Consider the following 25,164-nt stretch of genomic DNA (forward strand, 5'->3'; position numbering starts at 1 on the left):
CTTACATTCCAGTTATGGGCATTTTTTTCAGCTTCAGTTTTAAATTTTACATTCTCTTAACTCATCATGAGGCAACTCTAAGCAGCGAAGATTGAGAGCAACTAAGAATTTCTTCCTGAACCCTAGGGATGCATCAAAACAGCCAGCACCCCTCTCTGGGGCCACAAATCTCCCTCACTACCAGCAGAGGACCATGAACATTCCCGGTGTTCTGTTCCAGTGAGACAGGTGGGAACTGGTTACCTGTACACTTAAGCTGCAACAACTTGTTTAAATAACATCAAGTCTGGTTCAAAACCAAAGGGTGTGTCCAAGCTCAGCTTGTAGCTGCAACACTGTTTTTGAAAATGGGAGATAACAATTTCAGGTTTTTCTTAGCTCAGGAGGTTTGAACTGCAACTCCCAGGTTTTGGAGTGCTCTGTAACACCAGAGTCACTGTGCCTGGGTCAAGGCAGGAATATATATGTACGAGGAGACTGCAGTCTCCACCCTGCTGAAGAATCCAGTGCTCTCAGAAGTTGCTCTGATATATGTTACCTGGAGTTGGTTTTTATTCCAAGATACACACTGACAGGCCCCTGATGTACTGCTGTCTCTTCCTGTACATTCCTACAAACTTCAACAGACCTGCACAGAATGTCAGAGGATGGGATTTGGAGTACAACAGAATACTTATTTAGAAGTCAGATATGTGTAATCCAGACCTTTTACCACAAGCAAAGTTCAAACCTTTAGTAAATACTACTTATTTTATACATTATTTTCTTTGCATGCCATCTCTGAATGCATAAAGATATCCACAAATTTCTTTCATAACAAACTTTTTTTTGAAAGCTGGGATGAAGAGAGTATGATTAGAAAACTAAAAGATTAGTCACACACCCCTGCAGCAGGACCTGTTCTAGCACATTTCTGTCATAGTTTGAAACAATGATTGTGACTTAGATATATAATGCAAATTTTTCTAAACCACTTAAATATCAAGGGATTAGATCAGTGTGTAGATGTAAGGACAAATAAAGTTTAGTTTTAGCTTCCCAATTCTAACCACAGGTGTAGAAGTAGTATATAAACAGCTTGTGGTCATGTTTTTTTCTTAATTATTCTGATAAAATAATGCAAATGTCAACAAATATTAGCTACTAGTTACATACATTAAACTACACACTACATAGAAGAAGAGAATATTCAAACTTCAGGTTTTTTCACTGTCAACATGAACCTTCCTAATAGGGTGAGCATGTCTAAATCTTGTAAAAAATCCATTAAAGTATGCTCAGAGACTTTGAAGATTACATACAGATATGATTTATAATCTGATCTGTTATGCAAGTCATGTTATGCTGTCTGGCTTCTTGAAAAATAGCCTCATCCTATTTTTTAATTGTTAAAAAGTTAGAAGTTTTCAAGCTTTTTGTACTTACATGTATCATTTCTTGCATTTCACATTAATAATCTGCTCACATTACAAGGTGTTTGCAGAGTCAGCCTGTGGAGAATGTTAAATAATGTGGCAAGGTAATGTTAAGTGTTCTACAGACTATGAAAAGGCAAACCTGTGGCTGGATGTGCTACAGAGCTAGCATGAGAGCATGCTGAAAATAAATGAGGATACTCAGAGCACTGTGCAATGTTGGTGCCAGTGCCAGCTACTTTTGCAAGCTGGGAGAAAGAAGAGACAAGGGCTACTGGTGTTTGCAGAAGAGAACTGCTAAAAGTGCAAGAAAATTATTTGTATCTCTCCACAACATCATTAATCCTGTTTTGCTGGGGAGTCACACAAAGAACAAGTTCAGAGGGCTTGTAAAGACACACAAAGCACCCATAGGTGAGAAATTAGTTCAACAAAGGCTGGTTAATTGTCAGTTACATCTGAGATGATGAATACATAACCACTGAGACTTTTAAATGCCTTTCAGATATCTTCTGTCCACAAAGACCAGTGATCAGTTTCACTCTCAGAAACACAGCTCTAAAAACAAGGGAGCAAAATGATAGGTGGTCAGAATAAAGCAACAAGTGTGGTGCTGGCAGCAATTACCTGACTCCATAGAACAAGAAACCCTGGGTAAAAACCCATCCTGTATTTGCTTACATAGAGAAACAATCAAATTGAGTGCACTCAAACTGTTCTTAAAAGTATATGGTAAAGAATTATAGGGAGAAAAAAAATCCATCCTCTTTCCTGCAACATATCCTATTCCTTTTAGTTACGATATGCTTAGACATGACTGGAAAGACACAGTATTAAATACCAACATCACAAATGTGGTTTCCAAACTGAATGCGTGACTTAAATTATCTAACATGCTTCTCACAAGCAGGAAACATCCTTTGGACAGGACTGAAGATATCCTCATTATTAAAGGGAAGCTCTGCCAGTACAGTGAAGGCTCAGGAGCTAAATATAAAAGACATTGCCAAGAGACCCTGAGAAGACACAACATTTTACATTGTGTCACATGTGCATTGCATAACAGGGAATTCACTGCCTAGGTCAAAAATGCAACACCTCTATTTAGTCCTACTGAAGTGTAGTGCTAGCAAAGAAACAAAGCTTTTTGTTTTTTCCCTTTTTTATGATTCATTTTAAATAAAAGTTACAACCAACTTTTGTCCCTTCTCAGAAACCTTGTTGTGCTGAGCATGATTGTTTTTAATTCTTTGTCAGTGTGTTCATGCAGGTGTCTCATAACCATCATTATTCAGAGGTACTCTACTCTTCCCTTTGTAAAAGCATTGCAGTGTCTGATGTCCAGCTAATAAAATGAAGTCTATAAAAGTCACCTCTTTTTCTCCAGTATTATGAACATCAATTATCTGCAAAGTGTTGTAAAACTCATTTAAGAATATGTGGAATAAAACATTTAATAAAATGTGGAATAGCAGCAGGTGTAAATACTGTTTGAGTTGAAAAGGTGCACACTCCAAACACATACTTACTGCATATTTCCCAATTAAAAAATACACTAGTTCCATTGCTATTTTGAAAAACCCTAGGTCAATCTTTTTATTGTAGTAGCAGCAATAGCACTCTGAAACATCATGATATATAGTACCTCCACAAAAGCTGAAGAAGTTGTTGCCAAAGCAAGTTCCCACCCTTGCTTGGCTGCATACAAAGCAGGTATCTGGCCAACGTGCATACCAGTTTACCAAAATGCGTGCACCTTCCTTCCCTCACAGTGATGGCAGCTCATTCAAGAAGAAAGGCACCAACTATTACAAAGACATTCACAGTGTTGTGCAGCAAGGCAGTTGCTCATCCTTAAACACTGTAGTCTTTTTGGCTGTCAATTCAGTTTCGAGCAATATACCTTTCTTGTTGGTCTGAATAATAATTTTATTTTCTTGCTCTAATTTGTCCGTTTAAAATATTTAGGAGTGCTCATATGAAAGTGATGAATAGGCACATAATTATGTCCATCTTTGTAAGATCCAAACCTAAAAAAAAATATTCAACAGAGCAATACTATTACAACATTATTTAACCCATACAATTAAATCATACAATTACTACCCTACCTCTGAATGTTCTAGGCAATTTATTTCTGAAACAGGCCCCAACTCTATTAAATGTAAATCAGCTTCTATGAACCCTCTCCTGCTAAAGGTCTTTGAGTATACTGGAGACAATTAATTACATTGATTCTGCTCATGCTGTAGGCAGTCTATAACTGGAACTCCAGATGAAAAAGCTGAATGTTGCATTTATCTACTTAAATTCTAAGCTATGTTTTTAGTCCTGATTTCAGTAGAGATACAATTTAAACACCCATAGTATCAAAACAGTCACCCCTGTTATTAATACTGTACATCTTGCTTTTGCAAATTATGATGAAAATTGTAATTTTTCATGCCATATTTAACTATGAAAGTTTTGACAACTGACTATTATGGTAGACAGACTTGCAAAAGGAAAATGGAGTACTTATTTAAAATATCAATGCTAAGTAATATTTAAGAGCACTGCCATTGTATTTCTAAAGAAGTACAGTTAATCAGAAAAAGTTAAATACATTGCAGTAGGGTAAACAATTTCTGATTATAGGCAGGCAAAAGAAATTAGGACAAGATTCTGTACTGAAGTCAACTGAGAAAAATCTGAAGGTGAATGCTAGCTGTAGGCAAGTTCCATCATGTGGAAAAGTCTGGGCAAAGCCCTGCTTAGACAGGAAGCCAGTGGCTGAGTGGTACATAAAAAGTGAATACACTCCACAGTCAGATGTATATAAGAAAGTAATATATTCTGCATTATGCATGTTAGGAGTAGTAAACATGGCATTACTGGGAATTATTCTCTCTGTGGCAACATCTGTCACAAGCTTCATGGCTCTTTCACTATTAATACTTAATACTAGAATAAATATCTTCCTCTATACATCTCTTCCTTATGCAATACCAGTGGAAAAATGATGGCAATTTAGAAATAAGTGACTCTTTTACATTAAACCTAGTCCCTTTTTTTCCCCTTCTTGACACATGCAACATACTGCCTCAGACATTCTCTTTAATTTTTGCTCCAATTATACGGTATGTTTTAAAGTGCTTATGCAAAAAGTATTTAATGTATATATTTGATATTCTAATGTATATAATGTATATATTTGATATTCTAAGTAACAGTATATTAAGACCCCAATCTCTGAAGTGCTGAGAAACATGGGAGACCTTTCATTATCTATCAAATGAGTCACCACACCACTTGGCAAATATCCCTATCAAACAATCTCAGAAATTGCCTGGGTGAAGTGAGCATTACTTGTAATTTATGCTGTGACACAATAGACTGATTTTCCCAGGGTACATGCCAAATCACTCAAAAAAACGGAATTACAAATCAGAAGTTCTTGACTTCTACCCTTCTGCTCAACTGGGTACTGATCAGTGCCTCTCACTTTAGAAATTTTGTTCCTAGACTTCTCTTTTACAAGATGCCAGGTACAGCATCCCCTTCATTTCCTATGAGACACACTGACCTGGGATTGAAATGGATGTCCTCAGGAACTTGGCTGGGATCAGTGACAATTCTGTCATTGTCAACATAGCTATCCACGTCATCTGGGATTCTAAATTTGGCCATCTGGACTTCTGAATCACTTAAACCAGCATGAGATATGCGGGCATAACCCAGCCTGTCAAATATGAGAAGAGTTAGTTTGAAGAAACAACTCACCACAATTTCACCACATTCTTCATGAACGTATCTTTTTTTTTTTTCCAAAGAGTTATGCTTTAACTTATCAACACAATTTTTCATTTCTGCAAATCTCACCCTCAAAAATCTGAAAGGGCTCCATAAGCAGGATCATAATACCATGTCACAAGCATAAAAACTTTAAAACTGTGTTTGACAGTAAAAATAAGTTCTATGTCTAAAAACTTTTTTTAAAATGACAGCTTTAGAATATGAGTGGAGGTATAAGCTCACCAAATTTTCACTGAAAAGATTTCAATATTCAAGAAAGAAAGCCAAGCATCAATTAAATGAATAATGCTAAAAATTCAAATTGCAAATAGAGTTTCAGCTGAGTCTTTTTAGTTGTCTTTGTTTCTTTTTTACTCAATACTGTTAAGACAGCTATCAAGTTTATGACTTATGAACACTACAGAATTTGTGTAGTTTATTGAAAAGAAGATAAATTCCATTCCGGTACAAACATCACCAAGAGAATGATTTACAAGCAATTTGGTATTAAAAGATATGGAGTGCACAGGTCCTGTGCCTCAATATGGGCTTACACAGTTCAAGTTCAGCATAAAGATTGGCTGGATTAGATCAGCATTTTGCTTCAACAAACCCTAAAACATAGTTCAAAATTTGTATCTTCTGTGTCACATACAAATTAGGTCTTAGCCTTCACATTTTAGAATAAAGTTGCAAAGCCAGAGCTTTGGAAAAATGTAGTTTTATGCTACCAAAGAAGAGAGAAGTGAAGGTTTTTGACATAGAATGATGAAACCTGTAATAGTGTCTTTGTGAATTATATTCAGAGATACACCAGTTCTTGTGACCCTAAGATCAATGTTTCACATAATTTTATGATAGATCCAACTGCCCAGAATAATTGTTTAGGGATGTAAGACTCTTCCACAATCACTTACAAAAGATTATAAAACTGATAACCATAAAAATATTTAAGCCTACATATAAGTGATTCACTTTAACATACCTTATTACTCCACGATACATGATATAGCTACACCATCTGTCCCGGTCTGTACTGTCAATATCCTAGAGGGATATTGAAAGGGAAAAAAGTCAAACAAATAAGGTAAGTGTTCATCTGGCTAGGCTTTAAATCAGTAACAGGACCAATGTATAAACTCACTGCAGAAAAATATTTTGCCTAAAACATTGTAATAAGGTAGAAAGAAAAAAGCTCAGTGTTAGACATGGACAAATCAGACAACTTTTTGACATCTCTTAATGCAGAGCTCATTTTTAAAAGAATCACAGAATTAGAGGCTATCTGGAGGTCACCTACTCCTAACCTTGGTCAAAGTCACTTCAGGCAGCTTGCTCAGGGCTTTATGCAGCTAACTTTTGAATATTGCTAAGGATGAAAGTTTCACAACTTCACCAGGCCCCTGTTCTAATCCTTGACAATCCTCTTTATTTCTTCTAACTGACCTCGCCCTTGGGGCAGCTGCTGCCCATTGCCTTTTGTTCTTTCACTGTGTAACTCCACCTTCTCTGCAAGATACCATGAGGTAGCTAAAGATTATATTTGAAAATGGGCACGTGTTTTCTTCTCTGTCTATATTTAAGTTACCAATTAGAAATATTAAGCTGAATGCTTCCAATATATATATATATATTCTCTAAAGATGCAGTATTTTTATATTACCTGCATATTTCCATTTTTTATTAATTCAGTATAGTCTCTGGATCCAGGAGCTGAAGTGATGTATCCTAGAAACACAACTTGCTTAGAGCTAGTCTTCAACAGGTTTGAAACAGCTATTGCTTGGAGTTTTCTGTCCAAGTCCTCTCTGAAAGAAATGAAAAAGACTTTAAGACATATACATTTTAGCTCACAATCTTTGTGCTATGACATACTAAACCACAGATGAATCTGGTACCATTTTTGTTGCTCAATATTAGCGAGTATGAAAGCTGACAGGAAGCTCATTGATTCAAAGCTATCAATACATTTGATAAAAGCCACATGGTCACGGTAGATGTAATTCACATTCTCTTTCTATCCATTACAGGAACAACATTTTCTATTACTGTTTTGTTTTTAATACTGATACCATCACTAGGAAATGTGAATGTTAGTGTTTTGGTACTCTAAGGCTTTGTCTCTGCTTGCACTTAAAATTTAACTGTTCTAGCATGATGTGGTGCATAACAAAGAACTTACATGCTAAAGAAATTTTATTATGGATAGATCATGGTAAATAAAGTCTTAAAGTCTGGGTCCCATAATTTATGAAATGCAACTAGAGTTACATCATCCCATTAGCATTACTTAATTACATTTGGCATGTATTTCACATCTCTTTAACAAGATTTACACAAGCATTCCAACATGACCAAAAGTGATAGCATAAGTGAAGCCTGGTAAAATACTTCATTGGATCCCATTCCCTGTCCTTGGATTTGTCATAAAATAATTAAAAACCTGTTCTCTTTCTATGATTCTTCATGTTAATGGCTTGTAAATTGTTGTGCAAATCATGTTGTCTTCTAGATTTTGACACTCTGGGCTAACAGTAAAAACATTGACAGAGAAAGCTGATTTTGGAACCTGTAAACCCTGAAGACAACAATTTAAATGCAGCTATGTTTGCTAAATAATTGTACTTCTGACTGAAGCAACTGTATTAGGGAAAAAGAGCACACAGACAGGAGACAAAAATTTCCACAAACACTTAAGTAGAAGTCTGACATAGGTATATGTGAAGTTGCCTGCTCAGCTAGCTGCTCTTTCCAGAATGCACCTCTCCACAAGATAGGATCTTTTAAAAGCACAGGCATACTTATAGTCTCACATTTTAAAAATCCTATTTAAAAACAACCCTAGTTATCCAGTATTCTATAGTCTATGTCAATGTAAGCAGCAGAAGAAAAAATATTAAAAATGAGCAGTTATGTGCAATATTTAAAATAGTTAAATATTCATTAAAAATAGTTAAAAATTCATTCCCCTCTAAAACACAATCTAATTTGCACTCCTTTCCCATTTGTCTCCTCGTATTTTGTCTTTCATCTTTATCTCATTTCTTTGCAAGGGTATAATACAGTGTTATTTTCTTCTACTTTGACAAACAGTTTCTCAGACAGGCAAGTATAATCATCTGTGTGAGGCACAGAATTAAATTGTGTTCTGGAGTTAAAAATGGGGAGTGATTTCTGACAATTATATTTGTTTAATAAATGGGAAAATCTATAAACAATTTGCAGGTTTGGTGCAATTTCTACTCAGGGACGGAAATGGGATAAAGAGAATTCCTTTGGCTTTCTGAGTAGCTTCTTTGTGTTATAATATTCTGCACACATAAACTTGCTGCTCCATGAATTGTAACAATTTTTTTTAAATGCCAGAACTTACTACATAGCTGCAAACATACCAGATATCCCACCAAATATAACAGAAATAACAGCTGCATGGAGCATTCACAAAACTATCTCTTATTAATATTCATTACACCCAGGTAAAACATTGTTTTCAAGAACTGAAATATATACCATATTCTTTTATTCTTTTTCCATCACTTATTTGATTTATTGGTATAATATTGCTGTTCTGAATTCAGAGATCAGACTTCCTATTTCCACTTGCATACTCTCAGAAGGACACTGATGCATACTTTTGTGGCTGTTTCAACCCTGTTCTTTCTTGGAGTTTCAGATTTGTTATTTAAAAAAAAAAAAAAACAAAAAACAAACAACCAACCATTTTTCCATTAATGCTGTGTATCTCTAACTGTACCTATCTGCAGTCATTGTGGAATGTAATACATCTACTCCACATGCCAGAAGGATGCTGGATGCTTCCTGTGCTGAGGTGCATCTGTAGCCCTATGATTTGTAGTGGCTTTGCAGAACTGTATCTTTAAATCTCTAGTAATTCAGATGGTAGGTTCAGCTGAGTTTTGCACGACACATTCAAAAATGCTTCAAAATTTTAAACCAGTAGTTTAACCAATTTTAAACTGTCATAGTATTTCTTCAAATGCGCCCTGCTAGAACCAGTATTACAGCAGCACATTTTAAAAAGTACAAAATAAATCCTGGAAGTTCACACATTACATGACTGTGTACACTATATGTAAAAAAAAAAAAGTGAAATACACACTCTTCATTTCCGAAGTGAGCAACAACAAAATCAACCAGCTTCCCTGTGAAGTTGACAGTCAGGGAGATGGCAGGTGCAATCTCTCCCTCTGGAGATGGAAGGAGGTGATGGGTTGATTTTACAATTGGATACCTGGATAGTGCCATAATCCTACATGAGGAGAGGCAAAAAGTTACATTTTGTGATTCACAAGCATCAAAGGTGTGAACTAAGCAGATAAATGTGAGCAGAAGACTAACAGTCACTGAAATAGGAAACTATAAGACCAGAATACAAAACCATGTCTAGTGGATTTTTCTGAATATAGGAAGTTTCCCTCTAAAATACTGCTTAACTACATGTCTAAAATATATTATCAAATTAATTCCTATACTAAGAAATATCATTCCATAAATATGAAGTCTTTCACTGAGGTTTTCATGATCTGTATTTCAGACAAAACAGAATTTTGTACTACCAGAAATTAAAAGGTATTTTATTAAAAGTAGAAGTAGGTAGAAATACAGCTTTAAAATTAGAGATTTCTTTTTTTTTTTTTCAGCTACTGCATTTTGCATCAGGTTTTCAATGTATTTAATTTTAAAAATCTCAGAGAATGACTTCTCTCCCCCATTCTGCCTCAAATAGACAGGGTCTGGAAGAAGAAAGTTACTAAATGCCCCTCGTATAAGACAAAAATTAAATAGCCATAGCAACATTAGTAGGAAGTTCCATCTGCCACATAGATGTGTATATACCTCTGAAAATAAAAAGGTACATTATATGCCAGTATTTTTCTAGAGGACAAAGATATTTAAAGATATGCAACTGGTAGGTGGTCAAGCATTAATGTAAAATTAGACACAAAATATCTGATGAAACAGACATGCATCTTTCTATTCCCATTTCCCATTATACAGCCCAAGCTAGGTATGAAATCAATATTTCTCATACCTCCTGATGTGCTACCTTTTCCAACTGCTATCACATTTTTAAGTCTGAAATATAAAATTCTCATAGCCCAAAACAAAATAATGTCAAAAGGGCATCAGATGCAATACTGGGAATGCTAAACTTCCAAATCTGTACATTAAAAGGCAGGATGCCATTCGCTGCATCACCAAGACCAAAGCAGCTTATGGGGGCAGGCACCAAAATCTGATCATGTTTAGCAATGAGAAAACTCCATCCACATTGCATGGTAATGCTAATGGACCAAAGCCTGTTGCTAAAGGACAAGCTGCAACAAGTGATAATAGTGAGCACTATTCCAACTATTCTTTGCTTCTGTATTAGTGCAGTTTGTATTGGGCAATATATTTGCATCTATTTACTGTCACTGTGAATGTAAAGGTGACTCACCCCCAAGTGTGATCTCTTGTGCTTGGACCAAAATCTGTATAAAATCCCAGTCTTTCTCCAAGCCACATGGTTGGATCATGGTTTCCAATGAATGGTTTAGAGGCATCACTCTCTATAATAGTGATAAAATCTGCTTCTAAGATGGAAGGAAAAAAAAAAGAAAATATTTTCACATTTATAATTGTTACCTATAAATGGGACTTATAAATAATGTCATTATTTCCCTTTCAATTACAGAGGGATGGACACAAGCCCTTCGGGGTCAGTCAAGGCAAATCAATGCTGGCAACAAAGTCATACCCAAACTTTTGGCCACTGCAGGCCACACAAACTCTGATGAAGATGCACTTACTGTCTGCTGGCCATGGCTCATCCCTGGTGCATAACCAGAGATACATGAGACTGCAGAACACAGCTGGCCTGGTCAGATCTCATGCCATTTCTAAAGCATTAGAGATACTGTGCATGCACTAATTAACATGTTGTAAAAAAGGATTTTATTTCAATTATGCAAAGAATTTCTCTATAGACAAGTAACTCATCAGCAATATGAGAAGAAAAATCCAAATAAGAAATGTTTATAATGTTTATAATGTTTCCTCTGACCAGAAACTTCTTTAAAACACATTAAACAAATTATCACCTCTGCAAATGGATTTTTGACTGAAGTGATTGTATTGAAACAGTTCACAAATTGAGGAGAAAACCCCTAAACACAGGTTCTTTTGTTAATGCCTCAGTTACCAAGGGGTTTACATATGTCTCTTCAGATGAATTCTCCCAAATATAAATAAAGTAGGGGAAAAAAGTTACCTGTCTGATTAAGCAAATTAGCTGATCGTTCCAAATTAGACCATCCTTCATTGTCAAATCCAAATCTAAAAGGCCAGATCATAGCAGAGAAATCTCTTTTTGGAACCTCAAAAAATAAAAGGAAAAAAATAAAATAAAATTTGAATTTTTACATATTATAGCTTTGCAGTAAACAACACCAGACACATGGTGCCATAAAAGACATACAAGAAGAGATGTTTTAACCAGTATATTTTCCTAATAAAGATGTCAGAATTACAAAAGACTAAATCTGCTATTAACAAGGGAATAAAAGTCATCATAGTTCAAATGAATTTGTAGAAGTAACAGTAAAAAAAATGAAGATGAAAGAGACAATGTATTTTTTCATCTTACTAAGAGGAACTAACCACATTTTGCCACACAAAAAGACAAAACCTGAGTTAATTGAAAAAAAAGGCCAACCATATTAAACTGTGTGCATTTGTGATTCTAACACTGAACTCCACGACTGTTAACCATCTTGTTATTTATTACCTTTGCAATACCTATTTTCTTGCAAGATAGAAAATTGGAATCTTCACATTTTTATCCAATTTCCATACCTAGTCTAAGTTTAACCTATGTCAACCAACTTTTCAGAGAGCTTCAATTCAGAGTTATGATATAGTATAGAACCATAAAATTCCTTCACCTGGAAGAAACCTCAGGAAGTTATCTGTCCAAACTCCCCCTTCACGAGATCAGAAGGCTAACAGCATTGTCCAGTTTGAATACCATTCAAATAAACTAATTTATAAAAGTAATGTTCAAATTGAACATATGAGACATGAATCTCTCAAATTTTCAAAATACTTTTTACTTCATAGCATCACTATAAAGCTCCAAACACCTGGACATTTCAATTTGACATGAATTTATAAATTAAATTTTTGCATCTTCAATTATGCACTAGTTTTTCCAAATACTTGGTTGCAAAGATTTCTTCAGCCACAATTAACACACCTAAGCTGTTACACACACATTTTACTGTATATTTGAAAGTTACCATTCTCACAAACACCCTACTCACCCTTTGGCCCAACTTCTTCTGGTAAGTTCTATAACGTAAACTCAATCCAAGCAAACCAACACCAACAAGCAGCCACAATACTTGAAATAGAAAAACACAGAAAAATGTTTTTAATTTGAGAAAAAATAATGCTATTAGTGCTGTTAAACAGGACACATTCAAAGGTGTGCTATTCTCAGAACAAGAAATGTGTCCATTTAAGTGAAAACAGCAGATCAAGGCAGTATCTATGCATGCAGAATGTGTGTATGTGTGCAAATACACTCTCCAAAACACAACCTGCTGAGCAGATAAAAAGTACCAAAACTCCTTGGAATAGTTATGTAAAAATTACACCTACTGAAGATGTCATTAAGAGCATCATGTAAACCTTTCAGTGTTTTCCTCTCTGTGTGCAAGTATGCATCTGTAGTACACAATTTTTATCTTGTATTAATATAATGTGTGGAATAAAATTTAGTTTACTTTGCAAGCCTTTAGATGTCAGAAAGATGTGGTGCCTGCCAGACTTAAAGAGGGGTCATTTGTTTGACATATTCTTGGAAAGACAGTGCAGCTTCATAGAAAGCATATTCAGAGCTTTCTAATTGTTCCTGTAGCATTACAAATAACCACAGTGCACTTAAGAGCTCTCACCATTCAGCACAATATAATTTGATGATCAAAGCCCTCTGCAGTTATTTCATTTACACAGTGGCATACGTAATGATTTCAGCAACTCCAGTTTATTCTTTCATATATTTAAAAACATATGAAATAATTTTAATGCAAGTTTTCTGGAATAGTTTTGTGCAAAATTTAAATACATTTTATAATGGAAGATGTCAGAAAGAAGGACATGCTACTTATTGTAGCACATGTCAAGCAATTTCCTACTCTGCAAGACACAAAGGTGCTTAGAGTGGAAGTTGAGAAACAGTACAAGTGTGGGCATGATGAGGAAGTACAAGAGGTACTGTTGCAACATTACAAGGTTAGCTGGGCAAGGGCTGTGCTTTGTGACAGGTAATATTTTGAAATATTAATTTACTTTTGTGAAATGTTTCTTAGCGGTAATATTGAAACCACTTGAAATGGTGCTCATGTTTTCTCTGACATGAACTCCCACAGGCCACATTCTTTTGGCCCCTGAATATACAGGGCAAAGACCTCCATAAAGATTCCAGAAACAGCTCTGAAAAACTGTGAAGCAATATTGTCTTCTTTTTCCAAATGCAGCAAAATGTAAACAAATGACAAGTGGTTTGATCCAAAGTCACAGAAGAAAAGATGGCAGGAATTGCAATCTTCATCATCCTGATCTCTGTAGGGTTACCATGCCCTCATGCCTAGCATTTGTTCCTCTACCACACTTCACTCTACTGACAGGCATTTTTCTTTAGAAACAGTAAGCTGACAATGAAAACAAATCAGGGACTCAAATGATTGTAGAAAAATATTTGAAAATATCTGTATGCTTTAAAAGCCAAAAAGTGATAAAACCTCAAAAGTTTGATTTTCATTTCTCTTCAAAACTTAAGGAAAAAAGCAGAGCCCATACATATAACCTGAAAATCTGGGATCCCTAGGCATGGTTGAGGGGCAGCAGATGACAATGGTTTCCTGAGGACAGGTCTGGTCTGAGCACACAGCCAGCCCCAAGCGTTGTGTTGTGCTGCTGGCCACAGCAGGCCCTGCAGGACCTCCTCAGGCAGGAGAGTGTCACACTGTACAGCAGCTCAGGGCCACCCAGTGCCACCACACTGCCAGCCAGCTCACACAGCCCTGGCAGTGCTGTGACACTGAACCTCCTCAAAATCGCCACAATGCGTGGCTGGGAAACCATCCACATCTCTTGTACACACAGTGTAAATCCCAAGATCCAGAAAGGCCCCCTCCTCAACCACTAGAACAAAACCACCAATGATGCTGAATCCATTTTCACATTTTGGTTTGTGCCCATTTTCTTGTCTCTGTTTGACACACTCCATTAGGAGTAGCCTCTATCAGTCATAACCACAGTGAGTCAAAGAGCAGCAACAAATACACAGTCTCATTGTATAATCTTTGATAAACTATGAGATGGCATCAAAAAGACAGAAACTGCATTCCCAGATGCAAGTTAAACTCATGCAGTGCCATCAGCTGACATGTGTTCCATTTATAGTTTTCTTTGCCAAAGAGAAAATTGAGGCCATCTCTCTGTTACCACCAAGCGATCACACTAGGTAAATTAATCACAAGTGTGCATTTCAAAGGAAGTATCAGAGAGGAATTTTGAATAAAATATTTATTTTGTGAAAGCATTACTCAAGAAAGCATTTGACACTCCTCTACCACATGCTTTCTTCATATAATTTCAAAAAATTAAATTTAATTACCTAAGATAACTGTTTCTAAAGACTCCTCAGAGTGCTTTCAGAACAAAGAAAGTAATGCAATAATGGAATTAAATTCCCCTAAAACATAATGAACTCAAATCCCTCATGTGAATGCTGTAATATAGGAAACACACATGAAGAGTAAAAAATTGGAGTGACACAAAGTAGTTGCAAAGACATTTATGAAATCTGAACCCTTTGGAGCAACAAGTTAAGCACAGTGTTCATTAATCCTTTCCAAATAAAATATACTAATGCGTCACATTTTAAAAAATGCCCCACACAATGAGCCCAAGACAATGTTTGGCATTGTTCAAATGCAGTTAGTGAAATATGCCATTTAAACATGTTAGTACCTATTGCAAAAATATTTCTGAAGACAAAACCAGGAAGGGTTAGTTTCCTTGCCACCTCTCCACCCTCATCAAGTCATCATTTTGCTAAAGCCATTATATGTGCTCAATTCAGTTTTTCCTGATTTGCAAATACCTGACAATTTCTTTTCTGCCTGTCCTGTTCACGTGTTTCTGATGCTACAGGCTCATCTGAAACCCCCCCAAACATGCTGGTGTGTCCACAAAACATAAGGTAGAGCCACAGGGGAAAGAAGCTCAGGTCTCCAATGTAGACTAGCTAGATCAGCAGGATGCTGCACTTTGCTCTGCAGAGCAAGGTTAAATAATGCACTGAATTACATTACAGTCCCAGTAGCTACCCTGTTACCCGAGGCACTGCTACCTTAGGTAGCCAGCATATTTGTGCATTCACACCCTGGATTGCAGCCATATTTTTAGGGTGATTGGATAACAGATCTCTTCCTCCACTGCATATTTTAGTTATCAGACATTTTTCCACTTTGTCATTTTTCCTTAACTGAATTCCATTTCCTGTCCACATTTTAGACTATTTCTAACAGTAAAGAAACAAGTAGAATATTTTTGCATGTCTCATTAATTTTTGCACTGAAACTCTTACCACAGTAAGTAATTAAACAGTAACCAAGCACTTGAAAAGACTCTTTAGATACATTTCACGTCTGTCTGAAGCTAAAGCAAGCATATTTGTATTTGTTCATTATCACAAATGTACCTAGAAGAAGATGGGAGCTTTCTCTAATGTAAACTCCTCCAGGTACAAATTTATAAGCTGTACACCATACACAGAAGAATAATTCAAGAACGTAGGCAAACATGGCTGTGCTCATGGCTTTCCCAGGATGCAGACAGCTAACAAAGCGTGCAGCTAGTTGAGGCCACACACACATAGTAAAGACACCAAGAATGTTGCCTGCAACAGCAGCACTCCAGGTATGTAAATAAAGGAGACCAGCTGAAGATGTCAAACCTGTGAAGGGATAGAAAAGAACAGAGTAAGTCTCAGTCAGGTGTCTTACCCACCACATTCATTTTCACATTCTGGCTAGTGAAAAAATAGTCTGGAAAATATAATATAAAAACTGCATCACTACAAGGACAGGTATTACCAGTAGCCAAAGACAGTCTTTTATTTTCCCCAATATCTCATTCTTTTAAACATTGCCTATTCAGCTGAAAACAGTACAGGAAAAAGAGGGCAGAGAAACATCATCAAGAGCCAAAACCAAACAGTTTTTTCTTAGAGTTCTTCAGCACAACAGAGGAGTGATGCAGCTCTTAAGAGAGTAACAGGTCTGTCAGTTGGTCATGAATAACAGTCTGTCATGAATCTCTTTTACCATAATACAGAAAGAATCAAATAAATTTATATGAAGAGAAAATCAGATATATCATTTCCTGATCTTTTCCTCTAGATAACCATAGGATAGGCAAGAAAGCAACTATTAATCTTTTACTAACTTCAAGATCCTTGAGTTACCATGCTATCTTTGATTTGGAGATTTGACTCTAAACAGAACATTAACAACAACAGAGCCTCTCTATAACGGGACAACTTCATTTTAAAACATTATTGTAGATATGAATATTTACTGTCACACCATGAAAGCAAATGTAGAGAAATACTTTTAATATTTAACTTTAATACATCAAGGTTCTGAGCATTTTAGAATACAATGCTTGAATAAACTAAAGAACCTTTCTGTGCCTGTTTTAAATAAGCAATGTGTGTGCATCAAAAGTCAAATGTTCATGCTTACGTTACAATCTGTACACACATTTCTTAACACTAAAACCTGCCTGTTCATACTATTTTACTGCCTGCAGAACTTGGCAAGTAAAGGCACAGGAGGCAAGCTTGTCTCCAGGGAGGCTGCTTGTTAAATTACAAGTCATTTTGCCTCCTGTGGAATTGAGAGACTTGTGTCCTTTCAGCCCCATAACCCTGATGTGGCCTTAGTGATCATAGAATCACAAAGGTTGGAAAAGACTTCTAAGATCATCAAGTCCAACTGTTACACAATGCAGGTGGTCAGAACTGAGATGCTGCTCAAGGGAACAGAACCTTAGCAGGGCTTCTGAAGACAATAACTCTGCTCTGCAATGGCCTGGAGATTTGGCATGTAACCCTCAGTCAACTGGTGACATACGTGTACTACAGTCAGGGGCAAGAGACAAGGAGGCTTTGATTAGCCACGCCTTTCTGAGATGTGGTGTCAGGTTAGAGGACTTGAGTAAAGGGAATAAGGTAACAGACAAAAATTCTGCTCAGGATTTGCACCTACCTATAAGAAACAAGGCAAAACTGATGATAGAAGACCAGCTCCAAAATGAAAGCATCAGTCCATGAGCAAGGCCCAACAGAACTGTACCTCTGACACAACAATAAGGAAAAAGAAAACATGCACTAATATGATTTTAAAACACCTGATATTAAAAAACCCCAAACTTCCAGATATATGGACAAGGGTCCTTGGTAATATATTATAATTATTTTACTTTAAACAAAGATAAATTTTGCTCACACCCGGCTACATTTTCTTCCCTTTATTGGATGTGAAAAACATCCAGTTGAAAATAATGGCAATTTTCTGTTATGTATAAGTGATCTGTGTTCAGCAGCAAAAGCAGTCCACTGATATCTTGGTACAAAAGGCAAAAACAACTCAAAGAAAAAAAAAGGGAAGAATCTACCCCAAACAGAAGTATTTTTTTCATGTCAAATAAGGAATCCTAAAGTATCTAACACTGTTCTCAGTCTTGGGGAGCTCTTTTTTGTACCAATTCCAAAATATAAATTCTGTCAACTGCCATCACATGTAGTTTATTCTGAATAAGTAATTTCTTTTCTTTCTAGATTTTGGAACCTGAATGAACTACACACAGCGTTAAGACTACATTCTTACTAAACAAAATTTCTACTGAAGTATATATTTTAATAGTGTACACAGTTTATTTATACTTTCTGCATGTGTCTCTGACCATCTCCTCTCTGAAGCCAACTGCTAGACTAATTTACTGCTTATTATAGATGTACTGCATTCCTAAGTCCTTGAACCTCAATCCTAATATAAAAATTGTTTTGAAATGTGGCAAACCAAGATTTTAGTGCTGAAATAAAAATAATTCTGTATCAGAAAATTTTAAGGTCTGGACAAAATGCTTAGTGATATCTCAAAGGAAGAATGAATCCTCTGTGTGAAGTTCCTTGTACCCACTTTTTTCTGCCTTATACAATCATCAGGTTGAGTTTTAATTTGTCACCCACTACAGCACTGGATTTTCATTACAATTTTGTCATCATCATCATCATCATCATCATCATCATGCACTCACCCGTATGGATTAGGATCTGGACCTGTATGTGGATGTCCACTTACTGCCCATCTGGAAATTAAGGACACCTCCCCAAATATCCACACAGTGAGGAATATGAGGCTGCCAAAAGCAATCCCTGATAAAAACCAGTGAGGATGGGAAGCAGCCTCTCTAATCACATTACCAGTTTTGTTTGTTTCTTGTTTCCTCTTGTCTCCACCTAGAAAAAGAATAGAAATACAGCTGAGCAAACTGTCAAATCCTATTAGCAAGAGCTACTGAGAAAAAGAAATAGCCAAAATCACAAATTTACTAGAATAAATTGCATGCACAAAAGCTAATTTATCTGATTAGGATTGTGTTATCAGAAATTGATGATACAAAAAAAAATCTTTACCAACACTCGAGGTCTGTCAAGAAAATATACTCACCATAAGTGAGTATATTCAGGCAAAAATGCCACCTGCACATCTGATTATTTTCCATAATAAATTTTAAATGTTTAAATTGGCTTTGCAAATCAGCAGAAAAGTTATTAGAATTTGTTCAGAGGCTTCTGTTCTCTGAAACTCTAAACTCTGATAAGAACAAAACCTGACACTTCCAAATAAGCCAGAAATAAACTCCCTTCCTTCTCCTTTTTTCCAATGTGCTTTAGAATCTCTCTCATCTAAGGAGAATGCAGCACCTTTAATTGCATAGACATATCATTTTGTCACCCACAAACAAGACAGATTTCCTTCCTAATCTCCTGCAGCAGATTCCCTTTCTAAATTATGATGAAAGCTCAGGCTTAATTTAGATCATGTAATGCAAGCTTACAGACAATATGCATGATGCTAATTTATACCCACTTACACATAGATAAGGTTTTATCTTTCAATTAATTCATTAAGGTTATACTGAGAAGGAAGGATATTCTGAGGATTTAACATGAGCTGCATTAACTAACCAACCCAGCCTTGCTGTCTTCCTTGGCAATACCACCTCCACAGTTCAGCCTATGCCAGCCCCCACTACTGTGTACTCTGTGCAAACACTTCAAGAACTTGGGCAAAGTTTAACTGGGACAGCTTGTCCACTCCTCCAATTCTTTCTCTTTATTTTCACATATCAGCTGTTCCCCAACTATGTCTCCCTTTCTCTCTTAAAAGATATGCACTGGCAGTGAAACAAAAAGTACAAACTGAATTAACAAAATAACAAAAACACCACAAATGTTTCATGCTGGAAAGACAATAATCCATTCTGGTTTTATTGGTCTATCTTATGCCTTTGTTTGTGTTACTGTCATATTGTTGGCACTGCAATAAGGAAAAAGAGGCAGTTCTGGCACCAACTTACTACCACTTGTATGAACTGTGATACCAGTTCTGCCATATTATGGGCAGATGGAAGTACCCCACAACTTCTAAAACCTGCAATGCTCATGCAGCAGGTCTAAAACCAGACTGTGTTGGGGGAAAAAAATCAAAGAATCAAAACCCAGTGACACATAGCTAGGTATACTTTAGACTCCTCTCAAAACCACCCTCTTTGCTGTAATATACTTACCTGAATGGATTCGCTCCACTGCTGCTACAAAACCAATTGTCAGTATCACAGTATTGGCAACTTGTGAGCTCCAGACTGGATTAAGTGATGTGTACCAGATACGAAGAACAAGGAGCATTATCTTGCCTAGCATGAAGCCCCATATCCTGATGAACCTGTAAGAATCAGTTCTTGAAACAGTGAGACATTTGGAGGATTTTAAAAAAAAATATAAAACAGCTTTTAATATAAAGAAACATCAGTTAAATTCCATCAGTATAAGAAAATACCTTTGTACACTGTTTCCTGACCACCATGTTACTGTTTGAACCAGCAATGAAGAAGAAACACCAGCAGCCAAGATGAGCAGTCTAATTGAAGCATTTGGTGCATGGTATGATGCTAAGCTTCCTACAAACAAATACACACACAGAGGTTACTTTAATGATCAATAGAGACCGGGTAATAAGGATTTCCTGTGCATTAGTTCAACATTGTCTGTAATTTGAACAGCTACACCACTTATCTGAAAACACATGACACTACACATTTTTAAACAAACCAAAGAAATGCAGGTGCACACAGAAACTGGGTATATATGACTTCATATCAGTTATAATTTTCAAGGAAAAAGTTAATATGAAGCAATTATCCAGCAGTCCGAGTGATTGCCTTTATTTAAGTACTTATGGTGATTGATCCCATAGAGAGGATATATGGATATCTAAGCATATACAGATATTCTTCAACCATGCACTTAGATAACTGAAAAGCCATAAAGTTATATGTACTGTGACTGTTCCTTTCTAAAAAGGATATGGCTTTTGCTGCAGTACACTTACAAAAGTAAGCACACTGTGGCAAAAGCCACGTTCTTTATTAGGCAGGAGCAGTCACCATACATAGCACAGGGATTAATAATCAACTGCCTCAGTAGGGGTGAACAAGGCTTTCTCTGGCTCAGTATCTGGTCTAAGAAGTGGTCAGTACCAGCTTGTGCCATTTTATTACTGAGAACTACCGCTTTCCCAGCCACTGAAAGAGAGCTTGTGCACACACCTTTGCCATTTCCCAGGGCACAGTGACCCCACATTACCAGCAGTTTGAAACTCTGCTAACAGGTTTCCAATTCAAGTGACAATGCACCACATATATTTTCGTAACCTCAGTCAGTGTGGCAAATTCTGGCCCAGGACCAGTGACAAACAGCAGGAGAAGCAGCAACTGTTATGATATCAGCCATTTGCTAAGAGAGTATGAGTCAAACTTGAAGAGATGTTAAGCAAGCAATGTCAGAAACGGCGCTGCAGATTCTGGCAACGCATGTGAGGGATCCTCCAACTGTTTACCTGTTCATTCTGCTCAGAGTAAAAGATGCAAAGCTTAGAGCCAAGACAATAAACAAGATCAATGTGCAGTGAAGGTGTACTTGCATGAACTTCAACAGAGGTTTCACAGTACACACAGATTTCTGTCACTAAATTGTGCTGGCAATCCATAAACTTGCCTCTCCAAATATTTCATCATGTGTGCTACCCTGATTAAAGGTAGCAGGGGTTTGCCAAGTCAGAGCAGACACACCTTTAGTTGCTGGGCAAGTACACCCAAGACTTAAATATATCTATCCAAACACCCAAATTTAACTTATGTTGTCTGAAGACACAGATGCAAATAGACACTACCACAGGGTACTTTGCTGTTGTTTATTTTCAAATAGAGCACAAAATCAAGTAGCATGAAAGGACACAGAAATTAGAAGCTGCAGGGAAAAGAAAGCTTCCTGAAAAGGCAGAAAGAAAGAGAACAGGAAAAAAAAATAATCCCCATAAATATTCAGGTCTTAGCTAAGCATGAAAAATTTTCTTATTTTTTGGTTGTGAAATTGAAGACTGAGTAGAATGGGGTGGAGCATGCATGGGGTAGATTGTTCTGCCTGACAATTCAACAAGTCCCAGAGGACGGCCATGGCCTTTCTGAGAAGGAAAAAAGATCAAAAAGAGAATGAATAAAATTGTCTCAGTATGAAGGAGGAAAAACACAGGAAGAACTGAGAAACAGGAGAATCAGCAACACATAAAAGATCATCATAGGCCTGTCACTGCTCTTTATTTAGCAGAACAAAAATTACACACTTCTAAGTGATTTCCATCTCTTTTGGTAAAGTGAACTGGTAAACACAGCAAGGTGATCTGAAGGATCAACCTTAAATAAACATGGCAAATTTTGTGTTAGTGTCACATCTGAAGGAAGGTAAGGTGCAATTTTAAATGCTTATACTCACTCCTACTTTCTCAACTAGAAGATCTTGCAGAAGGCAACACAAGAGGCACTGCTGCAAGAAGCTGAAGATTCTGCTCACTGAGAAGCTTATTACAAAATAACAAGTACTAGGATGGATAAAATGGGAAGAGCAGGAAAAGAAAAGAACATGGTAAGACTATTCTTCATGAAAATCAATGACGCCAACAAACTCTGCTCAGTTCTAGTATTTTTCTAGAGAGAAAGAAAAAGAATTCATTTTAAAAAAACTACACAGGGAAAGTAAGTAAGATGATTGTACTCTGTCTTCTAACAGCAAAAGAGGAAAACTATAAGGAAAGTGATTATCTGTCTATCATCTTGTATTGACAAATGAGGAGCTAGGATCTGCTGCGTGTGAAACACATCTCTCAGCAACATTTTCACCTCTACACAGGACGGAGAGAGACCCTTGTCTCCTCTGAGTCCATCGGGTGTGGCAAACTCTCGCTTCTGAACGTGACTGTAGCTGCCAAACCTTCCCCCAAAAAACTTTCAAATATGAAACAACAAGAGCTAAGATTTGCACCAGTTAGCTGAAGACTGAAGTGGGAATCCCAGCAAATCTTGGTTTAAGGAGAAGCCTGTGGAATGGGAAATGGGGCATCTATTTCCTGAGTTTATTTCATATTTAGGATGAGCCTGTAACCCCTCTACAGGCATGTAGATAGACAGATTTAATTTAAAAAATACATTCTTAGAAGAAAAAACTGCCTCCGAAACTAAAAAGAATATTTCACTCATAGAAACTAGCCCCAAGCTGTTCTGTAATGCCTCATCCCTACCCATTGTCACAATTCAAAGAACACCTGCTCTGCTGATATTTGAGTGATACTGAAAATACCTTTCCTATTGCACATCACTCTTACTAAATTAAAAGCTACTAGAAATAAAAGTTAAATTATATTTTTCTGTATTTATGCAATACAATGGCTACAAAAAATATTTCTCTGACTGTAGCTAAAAGCTTGAAAGAAAAAAAATGAAACCAGAAAAACATGACTATGGGGAGAGTGAGAACTTCTTTTTTCTGTCTCTTTTTTGTAATAGTCTGAATTTTAAGGCAATTTGGAATGTTTGTTCTTATGCATTGATACCGGAACAGAATCTATAACTCATTGCATTGAGTACTTACCAACCATAGTCAATCTCAGAAAGGCTAGAACATACTCATTGTTAGCCAGCCTCCAAAAAGGGTCAATTGTCAAGAATATCGGGGAAAAGAAGGCAACAGCAAAAACTTCTAAGCCTGTGAGTGCCAGTGTCTGAAGAGGGAAGTAGTAGATCATTGGTGGCAGTGCATGGTAAAGAGACCAAGAAATGTAGCCTAAAACAAGAACAAACCAAAAAGAGAAAACCCCATCACGTATTTTCAACAACAAGATTTCCTGGAGATTACTTAAGAGGCACCATTTTATACTTTCACATATAGACTATCAAATGTGTTTGAAAGCAATTCAAGCAAAAACAGCTACCTTCTTTGAAGAAATGTTTGTTATTTCAAGTTAAACAAGTGCATTTTACAAGGAAATAGAATTATGAGAATAAAACAGCTCTTCCCCCACTCAGACCGCAGTTCCTACTTTGAACCTCAGTGAAGTGCTCAACTTCGGAAAGGACTAGTGCTCAGAGGGCTGGCTAAATAAGCAGTCCACCCTCAGTCTCAGGGCTACTCGAAGGCAGACTGGTGGCTAAAGGAATTATTCTAGTAAATCGGTGTGCTGTTCTCCCCCGGAGACACCTCATCCGGGCACGGCAGCACTGCGCTGTGAGTTTCCATGCTTGGCAGGAGATGCAGCGAGCAGACACTGCGGGCGCTGGCTCTGGCGACCCCCGGCGCCCTGCCTCGAGCAGGGCAGCGCAGCACCGCCTCTGCAGCGCCTGCACAAGCACCTGGCCGGACACAGCAGCAGTAAATTCTAGGCTGATCCAAGAGACAAAAAGCATTCCAGCACTAGAGGGAAAAGAGAACCCGAGGAAGAGCGCTCAGGTGTGAGCGCTATTTACTCGTTCCAGACGGGAGCTGTTCATCGGCGGCTCGCCTGCACGCACGGCGAGCCCCGCGGCGCCCTGCCGGGGCTGCCCTGCTACTGCCGGCCCCGGCTCAGCCCCCGGCGCCCTCAGCGCGGCCCCGAGCCCCCAGCCCCTTCGGGCGGCACCGCCGCCACCTACCCAGGAGACTCTCCGAGAGAACGTCCTTCCACAGCGGGAACATCGCCGCCGGTGCTGCCGGCTCGGCGGGGGCTGCGTCCCGCTCCCGAGTGCCCGGCAGGGCGCGGCGCCGCCGCCCGTCCCGCCTCACGGAGCCGCGTCCCTGGCGGGGGCGGGCAGCCCGCACGGCCGGACCGCGCTCTCCGCGTCCGCACGGCCCCGCCGCGCCGAACGGCCAGCACATCTCGCCCCGCCACTCATGTGCCAGCGGTTTGTCCCCTGAGCAGTCACGGCAGCAAGAAAAATAAAAGTAAAAGGTTGTCGTAGCACTAGCTGGCGGGGAAAAGAGGAGCTAGCCCACCTGGCAGCTTGTACGAACACTACGCCGGGTTCGGGATGTCCGAATTAGTACTGCGCTCACCTTTGTGAAATGTGTGTTGTTCTATAGCAGAGTAAGGACTTCTGATAAGCAATGCTATCTACAAAAAGCATCAAAAGAAGCGTTTCGCTTGCTGAGATTCCTGAGTAACCACGTTTGTTAATTTTAGAAAAAATCATGAGTTAGATCTAGCCAGCTGTGATCACAGCTGCCAAATTCTGGCAAAAAGATTACGTA

At 37.7% G+C, this 25,164-nt stretch overlaps 1 protein-coding gene across 1 annotated transcript; it reads right to left on the minus strand.

Annotated features, from left to right (window-relative positions):
- Window positions 1-3,072: 3,072 nt before the first annotated feature.
- CWH43 (cell wall biogenesis 43 C-terminal homolog) lies at window positions 3,073-24,644 on the minus strand. The gene is given in 15 exon segments (XM_041402924.1): window positions 3,073-3,445; window positions 4,981-5,136; window positions 6,175-6,236; window positions 6,853-6,997; window positions 9,310-9,459; window positions 10,651-10,786; window positions 11,464-11,569; window positions 12,515-12,594; window positions 15,874-16,218; window positions 17,534-17,622; window positions 18,585-18,786; window positions 20,121-20,275; window positions 20,390-20,510; window positions 23,533-23,724; window positions 24,570-24,644. Coding segments are annotated over 15 exon segments (2,070 nt in total). The 5' UTR covers window positions 24,613-24,644; the 3' UTR covers window positions 3,073-3,357.
- Between the last annotated feature and the right edge of the window lie 520 nt (window positions 24,645-25,164).

The sequence above is a fragment of the Onychostruthus taczanowskii genome, unplaced genomic scaffold (genome assembly GCF_017590055.1).
Source record: "Onychostruthus taczanowskii isolate IOZ18803 unplaced genomic scaffold, ASM1759005v1 scaffold2, whole genome shotgun sequence".
Lineage (NCBI taxonomy): Eukaryota > Metazoa > Chordata > Aves > Passeriformes > Passeridae > Onychostruthus > Onychostruthus taczanowskii.